This window comes from Lissotriton helveticus, chromosome 6, assembly GCF_964261635.1.
Source record: "Lissotriton helveticus chromosome 6, aLisHel1.1, whole genome shotgun sequence".
Taxonomy (NCBI): Eukaryota; Metazoa; Chordata; class Amphibia; order Caudata; family Salamandridae; genus Lissotriton; species Lissotriton helveticus.
In genome coordinates, this window is record NC_136067.1 from 1,640,175,461 (window position 1) to 1,640,194,637 (window position 19,177).

The following is a 19,177-nucleotide window of genomic DNA, read 5'->3' on the forward strand; positions in this document are numbered from 1 at the left end:
ACTGTTATGTAGCGCTTTGTACCACACTTGGCCATTTACCGTTTTGACGGTAAATAACAAGCGTTACAATTATCCCGTTGAATTGTACTCAAGTTGCCGACCTCGGAAAGATGGACGGCTGAGACGAGCGCCTAATTTTCGCCACCAGATTTCAGTCGATGACATCAAGCGATCAATCCTTGGGCTATTATCCTATGGCAATTTCAAGTTTGTCTCATTCCTGACCCCAGGTGTCCTTCCGTCGTGCTGTTGAGTGTTGCGTCATCTGATTCTCTATGCCTAGGAGCGGTGCTTCACTGCGTTTTATTGTCCTGAAGGCTTTTGTCCGTGTGCAGTGTTGAATGTAGTGCCAGTGCATGGCTGAGTTGTACCCGGGCTCCTCATGGGTTCCACATGAAAAATGGTTTATTATTAAAGGTGGCCGGAGTTCGCGAAGTAGCGCTACGCGTAGCTACGCAAAGTGCACTTCGAGCAAGCGCAGCACTACGCGAACTGCGTAGTAGCATGATCGCACTGTGCAAGATGACGTTTTCAATGATCGCACAGTGTGGACAAGCATCCGGCACTGTGCAATCATTGAAAACGGCATCTTGCACAGTGCGAGCTGTACTTTTCTGCTGCTCGAGTAGATTTTTACTCGAGCTGCAGCTTTCTCAACACGTACTCGTAGTTTCTCATCGCGGGCGGTCGCGACCACTCGCAATGAGAAACCTGACCTCCCCGCGTTGAGAATCTCGCCGGGAGGTTTATTTTCCATGCTCTCCATCGGCAGCTTGATGTTGCTGATCGCGAACAAGGAAAAAGTCCTTGTAGTTGTAGGATGTAGTTTTGCTTGCTCGCGGTCGCCAACTTGACGTTGACCGCCAGCAAGCAGAAAATGACCGCTACACTACGCTACGCATGTTTGCACTGTGCTACGTGCAGTTCGCGTAGTGCGAAGTTGCACAAACTTCGCAAACTACGCAAGCGTAGCGCTTTGCCCAGGGTTATTAATTATTGTCATGTAAAAATGCCGTGAATTTATGTGAGGTACTTCCTGCAAAGTGGTGCCAAGACAAAATTATTTGCACAATAAAACATCTAAATGACCTTGCCAGTGGCTCAGTAGATCTAAAAATTATGCTCAGTACCGTTGCATCCATAGGAGGAATCTGCGTTTGACATTATTGTCACAAGTTCAGATCTTGCGGGTCCCCTCGTCCGTTCCTCCTTCCGAGGTCGATAAAATGAGTATCATTGAGTTGATTAGCAATTAACATATGTTATGCAGCGCCCAGGTACCCTTGTGGGTGAAAGGGTGCTTTACTAAAGCATGTTGTGTGTGTGTGTTTTTCTGATGTTTAACCAAACATCTTGCAAATGAGGCAGAAATGGCATGCTTTGGTATGTAAGTCTCTATATCCATATGACATACAAGGACTGCACACCTAAGTCATGCACTGTCAGTAGCCCTGAGAGCCCCAAGGGCCGAACTGGAATCTCAAAGCTACCCTGGGAAATATTCAGGGTCATATTGCACCAACGATGAGGTCGATCCTCTTCAAGGGGGCAAATCCGGAACATTTGGACTTTTTAACGGGGTTAATTGGCTCAATTAACAGCACGGATGTCCGAATATTTTGATTAAAATTGCTAGCTGTCAGAAGTTGTTCTGAATACCCCCTCAGAAGAAACTCCTTAACTATTTTTGTCACCTGTACGTAAAATAGGCTGTTCTGCACATTGGGGCAGTGCAGTTCCCCTAATCTCCCTCTTCCATATTACCCCCTCCTTCGTCTGCCCTTGTGCTCTTTAATATTACCCAGGGGCCTTTTATTGAATTTTTTTCTGCAGTGAAAAGAAATATTGCAGGAATGTGGCACTGGTTAGTGGTAAAGATACAGGGTTTATCATATCCACTCGTGTGTCCTACTTTTCATTTGTATTCTCGGCGGCGGATGTGGTTTCACACTGTGGACACAAACACCCCTCCTGCCGCATGATCTGGTGGACCAGCGGAGGAGGCTGCCTCCCACTGGAGTGACATGAGAGGCTAACTAGTTTGGGCAGGTTGTATGAAATGATGAAAATCCATTTTCAGTCAGCCAGTGCAAAATTGGTTTCTTTTTTGTTTTTTAAACATTTTTATTAGAAACAAGTAGCAGCGTTATCAACAATATATAGACATCTCAGCAGGAGGCACAAACCCCTGGCATTATTATGTTAGTCTGCCGTCCACCCGAGGCCCACCCTATCAAACCGTGCAAGAATCTTAAACTTGTAATGAGGGTCACCAACTTCCCATTCGGGTTAGGGAACACCCTCTGCCCCCACAGTTTAGGCAGATCGGATATTACATTACCATATCATCCCCCGCTTCCTCCAACCTTGCTTGCCTCTCCCTGCTAAGTTCTATTGTGGGTTAGATGCAAATTTCACCCCTGTATTTATTCCAATGTCCCCACTTGTGATCCCATTTACGTGGGCAGCCTCTCTTTATATACAGTTTTTTCCGCTACCATTGCATGGTCCATGTCTTTCGCCCAGTCGTGCTGTTGTGGTACCGTGTCCGCCCCCCACTTTTGGGCAATATTTCGTTTTTCTATGCTCCACCCATAGTGGCCCATGATTGTTCCGCTTGGGTGAGGTCCATTCCCTCCCAGACGTTGAGACACAGTTTGGGAGATGGCTGTATGGGTTTGCCACACGTCATTACCAACTGTCGGGTGAAGTTAGTCCAATACTGTTGTATATGAGGGCATTCCCATAGGATGTGTATGAATAAGCCAACTGATTGAAGTGTCGAAGGCAGAGCGTGTCTGGTCTCCTACCCAGTTTAAATAACAATTTGGCATCAAAGTACACCCGATGGAGGATCTTTAGCTGAATCAGCCGAAGACGCATCGGGATAGCCACCTCTCGGGGGATGCCAGGGCCTCCAGCCAGTCCTCGTCGGCTATTGGCCCCAAGTCAACTTCCCAACTTATTTGTAGCTTCTGCATTGGGTCTGTCCGGTTATTGATCAGTTTCTTTACAAAACACCAAACAGGGGTATCAGGCCAAACGCTCTGCACATTTATCCTATACAGTGTGGTATAATAAGTTTGTTGTGGGTGCTATTAACCTGAAGTCATATACCCCTAGACTCCCAAAAATTCAAAGCAACACAATGGTACAGCACCCCACACAGTATATCTTTTACAATAACATTAAGTGCATTCTTTGAAGAAACATTTCAGTAGGACCGGAGATTCTTTTTTTCTTTGCTTTTATTAACAATTTTCCAATTTTAAAAAGAAGAAACGTAGCCAACGCGTTTCGTCCGTAGGACTTCTTCAGGGCGGAAAGTTTTTTTCGGATTTCAATGTTGTCACACAAATCTTTTTATAGGGAAATTGCCATCACGGTTTACGTTTTGTCAGTAATGATCTTTTCATATGTGGCTATTTTGAAAAGGAATATTTGTCTTTACTTATTGTTTTCTAGTATGTTCAGCATCAAAGTATACAAGGCATAAGTGGCCTCGCAGAGAAGGATGACAGTCAGATCCTTCCGTGTGCACTGAACTCTGGTCATGTGGAACGTGTCTATTTAATGTCCACACCCCATCATTTTTCAATGGTCCGATGTGTCTGCCGTCTCGCTCGATACCAGGGTTCATTGATCAGTTTCTTGTATGTGAGGGAGATGGCTTTATGGTCCATGGGGTCGAGCATTAATCTATCTTCAAGAGGAGAGGAATCCGGGAGGGGGTGTCTTTAGGGAGGGCACAGTCCATGGCGTGACTGATTTGGAGATATCGGAAGTGTTCTGATGGCGCTAATTGAAATTTGGTTTGAAGCTCCGCAAAAGACGCCCTTTTTACCTATAATTCACATATCTCCCACCGTAGATATTCCAATCATGTCTCACTTGGCAAACCGTGTGCAAGCGCTCAATCGGCCCAGAACGTCAGGCTCCCACAGGGGGGTAGCCTTCGTTAGGCGTCCTCGCCACCCCATCCGTTCTTGAACTCCATGCCACACTTCTATAGTACGGGCCGTAGGGCCAGTCAGACATAGCTTCCTATGATTAGTATATAATGGTCTGTTGTAACCTCCCTTTCCCATTAACCAGAGATCGGTGCGGAAACTCGGGTTGGTATGCGACCCGAACACCCATTTATTAATAGCAATTAATTTTGAAGCCTGATAATAAAGATGCATGTCTGGCAGCCCGAGACCCACGTCGTACCATCCCATGGTGAGTTTGTTTATGGCTATCCGGGGCGACCGGTTGTCCCAAAGCAGGTCTCTGATATTTGCTTCTATCTGCCGAAAATAGGATTTAGGGACCGGGATGGGAGTATTCTGAAGGGCATATAGGAAGTGCGGTAGGGCGAGCATCTTGAATAGAGAAGCCCGTCACTGAAGAGTAAGGGGGAGTGTCCTCCAGTGGATGACATCCGATTTACACCTCTGCAATGGTCCCAATAGATTCTTTTAATAAAATAATGCTGCGTCAATGGTTATGAAGATGCCCAGATATTTGAATCCTTGGGCCACTACGGGAATGCTATATCCTCGAGGACTTTGTGGAGGGTCTCCCCAGAGGGAATACATCTGAGATTTGGACCAGTTTATCTGGTAGTCGGAATGGGCCCCAAATTTGTGGAAAATATGGAGCACATGGCGGAGTGAACGTACTGGCGAGGCTAGATAGAGCAGAATATCGTCTGCATTCAGAGATATACGGTCTTCATGTTTGTCCGTCCATTTAATGCATCTGATACCTTGGTCACCCCTAATGGACTGCTAAAGGTTCAAGAACCAGGGCAAAAAGGAGTGGCAACAGTGGGCAGCCCTGCCTCGTACTGCGACTGAGGGGGGAAAGATTCGGAGCGATGATTGTTTACTGAGACGTGGGGAATAGGAAGCGTATACAAAAGTTTGATCCACCCAAGTCGTTTGGGCCCCGGCCCTATTGGAGTCAGGGCCGCAAACATGTAATCCCATGCTACGGTGTAGAACGCCATTTTTGCGTCCAGCGCAAGCAATATCGCTTCTTCCTCTAATGTCTCTACCCGTCCCAGTGCACCATGGATACGACGTAGATTACGGTCAGTGTTTCGACCCGGCATGAATCCCAACTGATCAGGGTGGATCAGGTCAGCGAGATAAGGGAGCAGACGGTTAGATAACAATTTGACCAGAATTTTGGCCTCCACGGTTATCAGCGAGACGGGTCTATACGATGAGCAGTCCTCCACCGGTTTACCGGGTTTGTGGATGACCACGACAGTGGCCGCGCCGATATCAGCCGGGAGGAGGCCAGTCTCGAAACATTCATTGTATAGATTTAACAAGTGGGGGAGCAAGTTTCGTAGCCATAGGTTTTAACAGCTCGATCGGAAGCCCATTAGGGACCATAGCCTTACCCGAATTGATGTCTCGGATAGCTTTCTGAATCTCTTCAAAAGAGATATCAGCATCTAGGGTCTCCCTGTCCTGTTTAGAGATACATGCTACCTCGATCGTAGCAAGGAGATCCGCCCCTAGTGGCGCCTGTGAATGCTGTGGGAGACCGTATATTTGCTCATAATGTTTCGCGAACGCCTCCGCAATGCACCGGGGGTCGGCAATCAGTATATGGTCAGGCCCCTTTATTGCCCGCACCCATCTTTACGCTCCAGCCATGCCAATAACTTCCCTGTTTGTTCGCCCTGTTCATATATTCTATGGCGGGTGGCGAGAGCACGCCTGTTGGCGTCCTCTAAAAGCAGTTGCTTATAATCCTGCCTCTTAATACGAAGGGTATGTTGAGTATCCTGATCAGGGTCTTGCGCAGTAGCGCGTTCAAGGCTCAAGATCTCCGTCTCCAGTTCGTTCACTCTCCGGTTGCGCTCTGCCCTGTGGCCCATCATCATGGATTACGCCCTCCCCTTTATCACCGCCCTGTATGCTCCCTAAAGTGTAATACCTGAATCCACGGATCCTATATTCTCCTCAAAATAATAATCAGTATCTTTTCTTAAGTTTTCTCGGATGTGTGGTATCTTTAGTGCCCAAGGCAGGATCATGATGGGGCCTGGTTGTGACCTTCGTTGTGCACCGAAAACTGCCAAGTCCGGGGAATGGTCCGACACTCCTCACGCGAGGCAAGCAGAATCGGTGAAGTCCTGGGCGTTGGCAAAGTCAAGTAATTGTGAACCATGTGTTGTCTCGTCTGGGCGGGGATTGGTCTACTTGGTCATACATTGTCAGGTTAAAGTCACCCCCCCATCACCAATGTACCCACAGGCAAGTGCAGTAACATCGCTCCTACTTCAGTTAATGTCATGCGTTGAAGCCCCGGTAGGGCATACACCGAGAAAACATTGAGGACTCTGCCCTCCCAAATACCCGTACAGGCGGCGTATCTACCCTGCGGATCAGTCCACGAGTTTCGTATTATAAAAGGGCAGCGTTTACGGAGGAGGATCCCCACCCCTCGTGACCCCGTCGTGAAGCTGGAGTGTGTCACCATGCGATATCCTTTCCTGGTAAGAGCCATACAGGAGTTGCCTATTAAGTGGGTTTCTTGGAACAACACCATGTCAAGCCCCTGACAGTGGATGTATTGTAACACTATACTTCGCTTAATTATGTCTCCCAACCCGTTGACATTCCATGTCATGAGTCTAAGGCCTTTCCCACCAGCCATTGGTCTCTACCATAGGTATAATATCTGCATAGTGTTCATGACAAGTGGAACCCTCAACTGCGTCCCTCCGAGTGGCCCCATGAGTGAGACAGCACCATACCGCGTTTTGTAGCATGCAATCAGCGTTTTGGATGTTAAAACCTGCAGAGATGTACCCATACAAGATGCCATTCTGTCCAGCTGCAATTAAATAATAACAAAGACCCCCCGAACAATATACCAGCAGTCGTTCTGTCTTGCTGCAGTAACCTCATTAGAACGACCCCACCCCCAACAAATAAAACCCAACATTACCCATTCCATTAGGAACACCCACCCCTCCCCCCTGCCTCCCTGCTTGACGGGACTAGAACCCAAAATTGGTTTCTTAACTCTGAACCAGGTAAACTGGTTCCTACCTAACCGAGGGCCGCCTGGCGGAAGTGGTTCCTCCGCGGACCTCTTTTCTAAGCAGGAGAGTGCTTCCGGCTACCCGATAAACACTCTTATGACGTCTGTCGTCGCTTTCCTTTGAAGGTTGTTTGAGTAGCAAGGGTCATTGGGTCACCTCGGAGAATGTCCCTACCACCAGAACAATGTGCGTGTTGCTTTGCCTCACAATTATTGCTTTGGGGCACTGTACCCATTACTTTTAATTCATAATTAAGGCCCACAGTTTTCCGATTTTAATGATTTGTATAGATCAGTACAAACAGAAAACAATCGATTTTCTATCGTATTTATTATTAAATATGGAAAAATACAGGAAAATACAGGAAATAGGTTGTTCAGCTGGATGATTATCACTGCTGTCAATCATGTGTGCTAGGTCAAGAGCTGGGCAGAATGACAGGCAGGGCAGTTAAACAAGCATTGGCATAGCCAATAGGTCTCGCTTTTGGGACCTTATAAGTTTTTAGCCGTGCAACAGTTGATGTTATTGCACCAAGGATATTGTGCTGCATAACTAAATACTTATAAGGTCCCAAAAGCAAGACCTATTGGCCATGCCAATGCTTGTTTATTTTACCCAGGTGTACAGTATAGTGGTTGTTGTGCAGCGTGGCCGAAATTAAAAAAAGAAATTAAAAAAAAACATTATGACGCAGTCAACACTGGCTGCGTCATAGCCCTTATTTTTTTCACGTTTTTTCTTTTCACCTTTTTTTCTTTTTTAACTTTCAACCATGCTGCCCAGCAGCCATGACTCTGTACAACATAGCTGACCAAAATTAACAGTGTCAATCGATTTTGCATAGGCAAGACCTATTGGCTTTGACAGTTTTTGATTAATATGTATTCCTAATGGTAATCATTCGTAGTCATCAATACAGGCGCCATTCGTGTATTTGAAACGCTTGTAAAATTGTGAAAATGTTTTGAGCATGTGATGTCTGTTTTTATAGAATGTTTGCAGCGCCACCTTTTGAACTGTTTTTTATTTTTTGTTTTGTTTCGGAATAGTATCGAACCTGGGTTTTGCAGTATTATTGCTGACTGCAATTATCTGTTCTTTATGCATTTTTAATGAGCATGCGTAGTCAGGAGACTAATTTACTGAACTCATACTGGCTTTTAAAACACTGCCCCTCGACATGCAGACCACGTCAATAGGATACAGAAGCAGGAGGTTTGTCGAACATACCCGCCAAGCAGCAAGAAAGAAAGGGTGTATCTGTTGATGACTATCCTGTTTACAAACAAACATTGGCAAAAACCAAATCGCTCTCAGGTATGCAAGCAGTGGCGGCTCCTCCACTAAGGAGGAGGAGCCTCGCCCCATTTCTGTGTAGCAGTAAAATAAAGGAAAAATAAAATGATAATTCGAGATTATTATGATTTTATTTTGTCAAGCTGAGGTAGCTTTGCAGGGCGGTGCAGGCTGCTCTGATGACAGAAGCAGGGCGAGTGGTGAGCACACTTTGTAAGTGTGTATGAATGTTTGGCCGGCAGTCCCCACTTAGGCTGCATTACAGCCTGGGTGGAGAACATGCCCAGACTCCCATTCCCTGGCGTTGCGCCGAACTACGGTGTTCAGACCAATCAAAATGCTGCATTACCTGGATATGCTTCCTGTTCTGTTCCGGCAGTGCGGAGGGACAAGGCTGTAAGGTACGTTTTTGTCGTATTTTGTTTCTTATTTTAAGTCCCCTGAAAGGCCCTCACCATCCCCCCCCACCCCACCCCGACATTGAGCGTTGATACAACTTTGACATTGTTTTGAGACAACACGATGCAGTGGGCGTCCAAACCAAAATTGCTCAACACACATCACCAAGTGTAGCTGTGCACCATCGGCAGTGTGTGCTGCACATCTACAAAGCACCACAACATGGAGGGCATGCAGCACATCATTATGTCTAGGTCCACAATGTAGTATGCCACCCACACGCATTGCTCGGTTCTCAGACATGGAGGCATAGCACACAACTTGCATACATTGTGACGTGTCGCTTTGGCATAACCCCAGATGCACAAACAGCCCAGGGTGACTTGCATGTGGATGCCAGTGCTTGCCATCACAAACACAGGGACATGGGGTGAGGCAAAAAAAAAAAGTAAGCAAATGCCATTGGAAGTCATGGTCTGACATTTGATCACTGTCTTCGGATGCCCTGCAAATGTGACGAGATAAGAACAAGATTTACAGGCCTGTTTAATACAGAAAACAAGTTTGTAGAAGAATACTGCAAACACAACTTTCTCATGGGGAGGGACGAACTGGAGCAGGGGAGCGTAAGCCAGCAAATTGAAAGCCTGAAAACGGGAGTCACAAATCACAAAGCCAATGGCACGCGGCAGGGAGAATGCATTCCCTCCTCAACTTTCTGAAACTCCCCAAGATGTCTTTCTCATAGCACACAGCTGCGCTGTCTGGTAGGCTGCAGCCTGAAAATCTGTAATATCTGTGCCCAACATTAGCTGTCAGCGCTATAAAAAGCATGTGAACCTACAGCACTAAACGCTGCAAACAGATGCTTACAGGGTAAGTAGTATTTTACCTTAAGGTGATTTTGGGGAAGCAGGTGTGATGAGGATGAAAAGGCAGGGTTTCTGACAAAAGTTAATTTCTGGTCCCAAACAGGGAAATCACCACTGAAATTCGACTTTAACGTCTGTCCTTTACCTCAGTGCACTGTGAGGAGAAGTTAAGTTGCAATTGGAGGTCAGTCATGCGATCAGGCAAGCACCAATCGGGTCCGAGCAGTGTTGTCTTTTTTAAATATGAACTGAGTGGGGTAGGAAGGGGGGGAACAAATAAGAAAAAAAGCACAGGCAATGAAACGCAGACAAACAGTAGACTGTATTAGAAATCCACCATTACCACCTCATCAATCTTCCTAGTCACAGACCTTCCCAAATGAGGTGAGTCCTCGTCCAGACCACATGCATTCACCTTGTTGTCTTAGAAAAATAAATATATTTTATGAAAGAGTGATACCCATCTGTATACTGTGCACAGTCATTTTGGTTTGCATTTTCTTTATTTCTATTATTAATGTCTGGAAGCTTCCTTGCATTCGTACCTACTAGGCGTATGACGGGCAGTCTTTACAGTGGGATATTACCACTCTGCTGGTAACTTTCTCTGTGTTTTGGAAGGCAAATTACCACAGACATACCCACAAGGCAAATTAACAGTGTGCATATCTTAGACACTAGTTGGTCGGATACTGGCTACTTAGGCCGATCTGCACTAAAACAGCAGACCAGTGCTTATCCTACTGTAAACCCTACGGTAATAAATAGCAAAGAGGCAGGAATGTCCAGCCAGTGTTAGTTTGAAAAAAGGCTAAACTGACTTATAATATTTTTGTTCGCTAAGGACCCTCTGCAGATGTACACACGTCACTGTTAGCAAAAAGGATCGGTATGCATGCACACGTGCTTAAAACGGTCTTTATTTTTCCTTGTTTTGGGTCCTTGTTGATATAAGAAGTGTTTTATGGTTTTATGAATGAAGACTATGATGACAGGCAGAATTGCCATTACTGGTAAGTAACTTTAATTTGGAGAATTGCCTCTGCTGTGCCTCTCAGTAGTTAATGTTTGTTAGTATATTTTACTGCTAATCCGTGTATATTATTGAGTTAAACAAATTCCTGATCCAAATTCTATTATACTCTATGTAATGCGGAACCATGTTTCTAAGTGATCCATTTGTTAATTTAGGGATGTTTCATCGGTTGAATTACTGATGAACAATCATCAGGGCATAAAAGCAGAAATTGATGCCCGTAATGACAGTTTTACTACCTGCATTGAACTTGGCAAGTCTCTACTGGCAAGAAAACACTACGCATCAGAGGAGGTAATATAAACCTTGGCCGCAGGTCACCTTCACTATGTTGATTACATCATGTGTTAACCAGTTCTCATTTTTTGTTTGGGCATGTCATTTACAACTATCTAGATGTGTGAGCATTTACATATTATGGCAGGTTATTGCTGGTTTAATTTAAAGTTCTGTTGAGGTTAAGCTTAAATCTAATAGAAAACATTAATTTAACTAGCATGGGCGACCTGTCACATCTGCTCAGGATGTCTGGTATCTACCCTCCAATATACTTTTCCACAAATATTGTAGGACTGAGCCAGGTGGTTGTTTGCTTTTCAATGTCTGCTTAGTGGACTCAAGTATTCTCCGTTTGAGTTATTTTTTGTGGTGCAGCCATTACATTTAATCAGGGCATTTTGTGTCTTTTAATTTATGAAGTTCAACTCCAGGTTCTATGTATAGTATCTTCTTAATTATACTTTTAGATCAGTATAAAAAATTCAATTGGAACCATGTGTACCAATTTCTTGACAGTGTCATTCCCGCCAACATCCGTTTCCTGGTGGCTTGACATAAGTGTTTTTGGTGGTTTTTGTGGCAAGCGTGATGCTGTAATGTACCTTATTCGGGAGATAATGTCCTCATATAAAAGACATGTGCCCAGGATATAGTAAAAGGGAGCTGTACTTGATCAAACAAGAAGGTTGGAAAACTGAAATATTGAAGGTGATTGTAGCGAAATAATGTACAAAATAAAAGCAAATGTTAATTACTCCACTAAATAAATCTACCCATAGAACAAAGGAGTCCATAAATACCAGGCAAAAGTTGTCCAAATCTATATTCCTGATGTCATTTCTCTGTACATTTTTTACATTGCCTTTTTGATAAGGAACATTCTCAGTCTACATGTTTGGCTCAGAAATTAAGGGGTTTTAGGTTATTTCTGCTTTGATATCAGAATACTGATCCGTGCAAAAGAGAGACCATAAAAAAAGTAAATAGCCTGTTCTTGAAATGGGACATATTTAATAGCTGCTTATCTGTTTGGTGATTTCTACATCCGTCACGTGTACGTATGTATTTTATAGCATGCTTGCTACATTCACTAATTCTGTGCCCTGAGTTGCAGCAATGTGCGCATGTGGTGAGACAGGGCGACCAATGAACTCTAAACACATGCATATTATGTTGTTAGAACCATGTAACCTGGTATCCCAGTGCCCTAAATTAAACCTGGAAACATAGAAAGAGAAATATTGGTCCACGGAGCCGAGAGCTTCTACCGGTAATTTTTCGTTCTCCACAACACCATTGTCTTGATGGAACACTATTATTCCCATACTCTGTAGTTTGTGAAGTGATACATGATTTACTGGGTAGATTATGAGCACATAGAGAGGAGTTTACAGAGAGATAATGTGGAATGCATGTCAGAATGGAAAGTGCCCATTATAGCTTAGGTAATGTAGAAAAGAAAGAGAGAACTTGGTATTCTTCAGTTTGGGAAAACTGTGGATTGCATGCTTTCTCCAACAAATAGATTTCCTTAATTGGTCCTAATCTTAATTTTTTTTTTTTTTTTTTTAGCATTAAATAACTATTCCGACCCTGCTCTTCTTGGTTTCATTCCTTTCTAAACTGGTTTGATTTTCCCCCTAAAACACAGATCAAGGAGAAGTTATTGCAGCTGACTGAGAAGAGAAAAGAAATGATTGACAAATGGGAAGATCGATGGGAGTGGCTTAGACTGAGTAAGGACAGTTCATTATTTTCCTCTGCAGCCAATGCATGTTATGAGCTGATAACAATTTAAAACAGTTGAAGCCTCCAATCCCGCTATAAAAGCATCTCACTGTTTGTCTTTCTAATGTGTGCGTCCTCATTACTCACCTGTCGTGAAATATTGCATCACTATTCTGTAGTAATTTATTGCAATGATGTCACTCTGGCCGCAAAAGCTGATAGTGTTAAAAGTACCTTCGCTGAGCAGAGCATCAAGTGCCACTTGATTAAAAAGAAAAGCAACTCTTGCTATATCTTTAACTAAAGCGTCATTGTGTGAGCAAGACACATTTATGATCAGTTTGTTATACATCACACTGCTCGGTTACTACATGACGGCAGATAATACATGTTGCTTCACATTATAAAACAAAAGTGTTTGGATGGTGGTTTGTCTCACAGTCCTTAAAATTTCTTCTCAGGAAATAACAAGATGCACATTGGTGGCTTTTTTTTTGCAGTACATACTCCATATTTGTTCTCAATATTTGAAATCAGAAGAACTATCATTGGAACGAAAAAGAGACTAAAAATGTAATAAAGTTTTGCTTAGAGTGTGAAGGGGTGAACATGTATTATATGGAATAAAAATCCCACCTTATCCAGTATTGGGGTATCTTTTATAGATTTGCATGCCTGAATCATTCCCCGTCGCCGAGGCGGGAGTCCCACTGTATATAAAAAAGCAGTGCCAAAGGTAAATTAGAGTAGTAGGCCTAAGAGAAAGGCCTGAGGCCTAAACTCGAGTAGCCTACCTACCTCATTATGCCAAAAGGTCCAAAGACTTTGTCCCAATCAATCAGCTTACAGCACCCTCTAGAACACTCTCTGCAGAGCCAGTTCTCCTTAGATTTTCACCGCATGTCGTGTGTAAGGGAGTCTCCCTGAGTTCCTACTCAGTTTTGTTTCCTTCAGGATGTCTGACAAGAAGGCCTTGTTTAGACCTTGCAGAACATGCGACAAAAAGAGAGTCCATGTTGATGATCAACATAAGGACTGTATTTATTGCCTCTACCCAAAGCATGAGGCAAAAAATTGTAAGATTTGCCGTCCCTTCTAAAACCTTAAGGGATAGGGAGGCCAGAGTCCTTTTATGGCTCAAATCTTCTTCTGATAAAGATGATGACAGAGCTTCGACCTCCAGCAAGAGAGGAAGATCCCAGGATAGTTCGTCAAGTGAGGGGAGAAAACATCTCAAAACCTCCCACTCTACCTCTGGTCCTTCTCAGAGATCTCCTTCATCTTCCTCAGAAGCTTCAGCTCTCAAGGACTCTAAGAAGCATAAAGCAGTGAGTTAAAGCTGCTCTGTCTCTTCAGCTTTACCTATGACGACCATCTCTGTCACGTCTTCAGCTCCTTCGTCCACGGCGTCAATTTCGACTTAATCTATCACATCACCTCTCCTATCCTGTCAACTAGGATTTCCATTGTGACGAAGAAAACCATTGTTGACGATCCATCGACAACCGCCTCATCGTCGAAGTCAAAACACTCGTCAACGAAGGTACAGTCGACGAAGCCTCCGTCGTCGACGAAGACATCTACGGTGCCGTCGACGAAGTCAAGCCCGTCGACGATGGTTCCATCGGCGACGAGTTCGTCGACGGCGAGTTCGACAACGATGCCAGCAACGGCGACTACAATCACATCCCCTCTCTCTCAGCCCCCTCTTCTTTCACCACCCTGCCACCTCTCGCATCGAGACCATCCTCCCCTCCCACCTCACTGCCACCCCTCACATCTAGCCCCCCACCTTCTATCACCTCCCCTTACATTTAATCCATCCTCCTCCGGCTACTTTTCCACCCCGCCCCCTCCCACATCGAGCCATCCCTCCTCATCTCCCACCACCACCCCGCCCCCTCCCCGATCTAGCACCCCCTCCTCCTTCTCCACCCCTCCTCTGTGCACACCTAATCCCCCTCCTCCCTCACCACCCCCCCACCTCCCACTCCAAGTCCCCCCTCCTCTCGCATCATCACCACCCTTCCCCCCGACACCTAGTCCCCCTCCCATTCCACCACCCCCTCCTCTCGCACCTAATCCACCCCTTCCCCTCCACCCCCCTCCTCTCACACCTAATCCACCCCCTCCCCTCACATCTCCACCCTCCTCCTCTCACACCTAATCCCCCCTCCTCTCACATCTTCACTCCCCCCCTCACACCTAGTCCCCCTTTCCCCTCTCTCATCACCACCCCCCTTCCTCTCACACCTGACCACCTCCTCATTTCAATCCTCCCGCCCCTCACTTCGACTCCCCCCTCCTCCCACACCACTTCCTGCACCCCTCCTCCCTTACCACCTCTAGTCTAACCTCCCCCTATATCAACCCCACCCGGTCACACCCTCTCATTGCTATCACACAAATGCCCTCCACTGAAACCCCTACCTCACCTCCTCTCCCTCCACTGCCCTCCCTTACCCCCTCTACACCCACCCCAAACACATACCCAACACTTTATCCACCTCCGCCCCATACTCTTTCCACGCCTTTATCAGTCCTCACACCGAACCGAGTCAAATCTCCTCAACATATACCTCGCTCTACCATCCCCACCACTACCGTCCCCAACTCCACTCTGGACATAATTATAACCACCCTTTTCCAAATTAAAGATGAGCCACAAACCTTCAAAGAATTATTTACTAATCAACCTAGACATTTCTCTCCACCTGATACCTTTTTATACCGCGAACCCTCCACCCCACCCACACACTCACCCAAACACAGCCCCCGTCACTGGACCTCTATCCCTGCCCACAACTCATCCACCTGAACCCATCCGATGCATCAATCCACTGACACGCTATGACATACGTGCCCTGCTACACTCCTATGATACCGCCCCGTTGGCCCACACAGCCACCACACACCTCCCCATCACTACTATCCATTCCAACCCTCACAGGCCCCACACACAAAATAATAGAGGCACCATCTCTAACAATCTTACTAAAATCACCCTCACTTTGGACCCCTCCGCCTCCCTCATGACCCCAAGGCTCAAATGCACATTACTTAACTGCAGATCTGCCCCCAGACACGCATCTGACATAGCCGACCTCATTATCGCACGGGACCTTGACCTTCTCATGCTCACCAAAACCTGGCTAACAGAATCCTCCTCCCCACTCATGGACATTCTAGTTCCCCCTAACTATCACATCATCAGATTAGACAGGGCCGGCAGGACAGGAGGTGGAATAGCATGTATCCACCGAAGTAACCTTTCAGTAACCAGAGCTATCTCCCCTACATTCTCCTCTTGTGAACACATCTGCCTCAACGTCAACAGTGAGGGCAATCCAGTATGTTCTCTACACACTATTTACCACCCTCCAGGAGACAACCTCACCTTTACTGAACACCTCATGGACATGATCACGACGAACTAGGGTCGACAAAATACACAAATATTCCTTGGCGATTTCAACCTCCACTGGAATGATCACAACGACGCGGTGGTCAACAGTCTCAAAAACTTCCTCAACACCTTAGACCTCACCCAAATCTGCAACAGCCCTACTCACCACAAAGGCTCTATCCTTGACCTCATCATTTCCAAAGGTGACGCCACCCAACTAGACTCAATCCAACCCTGTGATTGGTCTGACCACCACATTATCACATTCTTCATCAACGAACATGTGAAATTTTGCCCAGCTCAATCCACCAAACCCAAGACCTGGAAAAGAGACCTGAAGAAACGTAACCCCATCTCTTCACCCTCTCCCAGTTACAACCTTCTCCTTTATTGTCACCTCAGAGGCCTACAACCAAGGCAGCAGCTTCTCTGCAGGTTTCCTGTCAGACTGCCACTACAGTGACTTCTACTGTGACCTATTCCTCACCAAAACCCTCTTTGGTGGTGTCCTCAGTGTCCTCACCTACTTATGTGCATGTTCAAATTCGTCCCATCTCGTCGACGAAGAAAGTTTCACCTACCGTCGACGAGCCTCCGTCGACGAAGCCCTCCTCAGCGTCGAAAAAGCCCTTCCCGTCGACGACGACACTACCGTCGACGAAGAAAGCCTTGCCGTCGACGGCTTCACCGTCGATGAAGCACCCGTCGACGGACTCATCGTCGACGAGGAAGACTCCGTCGACGATCCTACCGTCGACGAAAAAGACACCGTCGACGGCCCCGTCGACGAAGTCGTCGACGACGGCCTCGTCGGCGAAGAAGATAACGCCGTCGACGGCCCCGTCGACGGCCCCGTCGACGAAGAAAAATGTTCCGTCGACGACGAAAGGTGTTCCGTCGACGACGACGTCGTCGACATCGAAAAACGGATCGTCGACGAGACCTCTCCAGCCACAGTCGTCGACGACGGCGAGTTCGTCCCTCACAGCAAAGTCAATGCCACAGGACTTCCCGGTGGCCCAAGGGAATCCAATGACACCGAAACTGTCAACTTGCACAGATCTTCAAGTATGGTCTGCAAAGACCAACCCCATATCGTTGCCTTCTCCAGCCACCACTGCGGCGCTTCTACAACGCCCATCACAGTCTGCATGTATGTCGCCACTCACGATGCCAGACAGGCTCTTGGATTCAGACGAGGACTCTGGTGCAGAATTATTTCCGGCAGCTACGAGTCCATCTGACTTGCTCATACACGTTAAGGAACAGGAGGAAGAGGAGCAGGTGACGCAACAGACAGTGTTGGATCCTGCACCACCATCAGGGACACAAATGCCCATGGAATTATTTAGAAATTTAATGTCCATGCTGGATGATTACTATCAACGTTTTCCGCCCTCGGAATCGGGCGAATCACACATCACTTCCCCCCCACCTAGAGGAACTCCGCATTCAGTCCCTCCTACCATGGAAGAATCGGTACATGCCCCATCCATGCCGGTACCATCTAATCACCCGGTGGATGAAAATTCTGAAGAGGAGGCTCAGGAAGAAGGAGAATTGGATGACTCGGATTCGTCGGAGTATGAGGATTATCAGGCTGACTCCCCTGCTCCAGATGAACAGCCGAAGGCTGAATCACCACCGGTGGATATTGCAAATTTCCATAGGATTATGGATAACGCTACCAAACGATTTCTCATTACCATGGAGACAAAACAGGATGATTGTTTCCTGTATGATTTCAAAAATCTGTCCCAAAGACAGAGTTGGTCGATACCGATCATAGAGTTTATTTGGAAAGAAGGTCTAAAGATCATGGCCACTCCAAACTCTTTACCTCCAGTTTTGCCACGAGTGGATAAAAAGTACAGAGCGCCTGCTTCTTCACCGGCTTGCCTGATTGGACAGGCCAAGACAGACTCGGTCATTGCACAAGCAGCTCAAAAAAGGGCGAAAAACCCATCATCTCAAATCTCCACGCCTACAGACAGAGACGGAAGACGACTCGATACCATTGGCAAAAAAGTTTCCACAATTGCAGCAACCACAGTAAGGGTTGCTAATTCTATGGCGAATCTTGGCCGATACGATAGGCAAATGTGGTCTGACATTTCGCCTTATATTAAGAAACTGTCTGAACCGGACCGGTCTGAGGCTATCAAAATTCTACAAGAAGGGGAGTGTGCGTCGTCAGAGATCATTGACGCTGCAGTGGATGTAGCAGCTACAGGCTTCAGACAATTGGCAGGAGCCGCGGTCCTTCGGAGAGAAGGATGGTTGAAATCTACATCCTTTAGACATGAAGTACAGTCCAAGGTCCTAAATATGGCTTATGATGGCGAGTTCCTATTCGGCTCGCACGTGGATGAGGCTTTGCAGGCCATAAAGAAGGATACTGAAACTGCACGATCTTTGGGCACTCTGCAGTTTCGAAAATCTTCCTTTCGTGGCGCAAGAGGAAGGGGAAACTTCTCCAATAGGGGAGGATATTACCAACAGCGCAACTACACCACTTCTCAAAACACACAGAGGTACCAGCCATATAAGCAACAGCCTTATGGCCAAAGACGAAACTCTTACGCACAGCCCCGAGGAAAAGCAACATATCGGGGAAGAGATAACACCAACAAGAAGTGAGGTTCACTTCCTGCCGCCAAAGTGTCCCCGCCAAAAACGAATTGGAGGAAGAATATCCCTACATTACTCAAAATGGTCCAAGATTACTACAGACAAATGGGTGCTGGATGTGGTATCCAAGGGACACATTTTAGAATTTGTAAAAACCCCTCCAAATTCTCCTCCAAAAGGGCCGCCCCCAGCACACCTCAAGGAGCTCTTCATCCAAATCAATTCCATGATTCGAAAAGGGGCAATCGAGAGAGTACCTCGACACCAGAGAGGGACAGGTTTTTACTCTCGTTTTTTCTTGATACGCAAAAAATCTGGGGAATGGCGCCCAATCCTCGATTTGCGTGCCCTGAACAAATTCATCAAAAAATTAACGTTCAGAATGTTAACACTCCAAGAGATCCTACAGTTTTTGGCAGAAGGGGACCACTTGGCAACACTCGACCTTCAGGATGCCTACTTCCACGTCCCTATCT

At 46.2% G+C, this 19,177-nt stretch overlaps 1 protein-coding gene across 3 annotated transcripts in view; it reads left to right on the plus strand.

Annotated features, from left to right (window-relative positions):
* SPTBN1 (spectrin beta, non-erythrocytic 1) overlaps positions 1-19,177 on the plus strand; it is a 503,123-nt gene that overhangs the window by 416,446 nt on the left and 67,500 nt on the right. For all 3 annotated transcript variants that reach the window (XM_078649481.1, XM_078649482.1, XM_078649483.1), the window contains 2 exons: positions 10,813-10,951; positions 12,588-12,672. In XM_078649481.1, the coding sequence (XP_078505607.1) occupies positions 10,813-10,951; positions 12,588-12,672 (224 nt within the window). The remainder of the gene's footprint in view (positions 1-10,812; positions 10,952-12,587; positions 12,673-19,177) is intronic.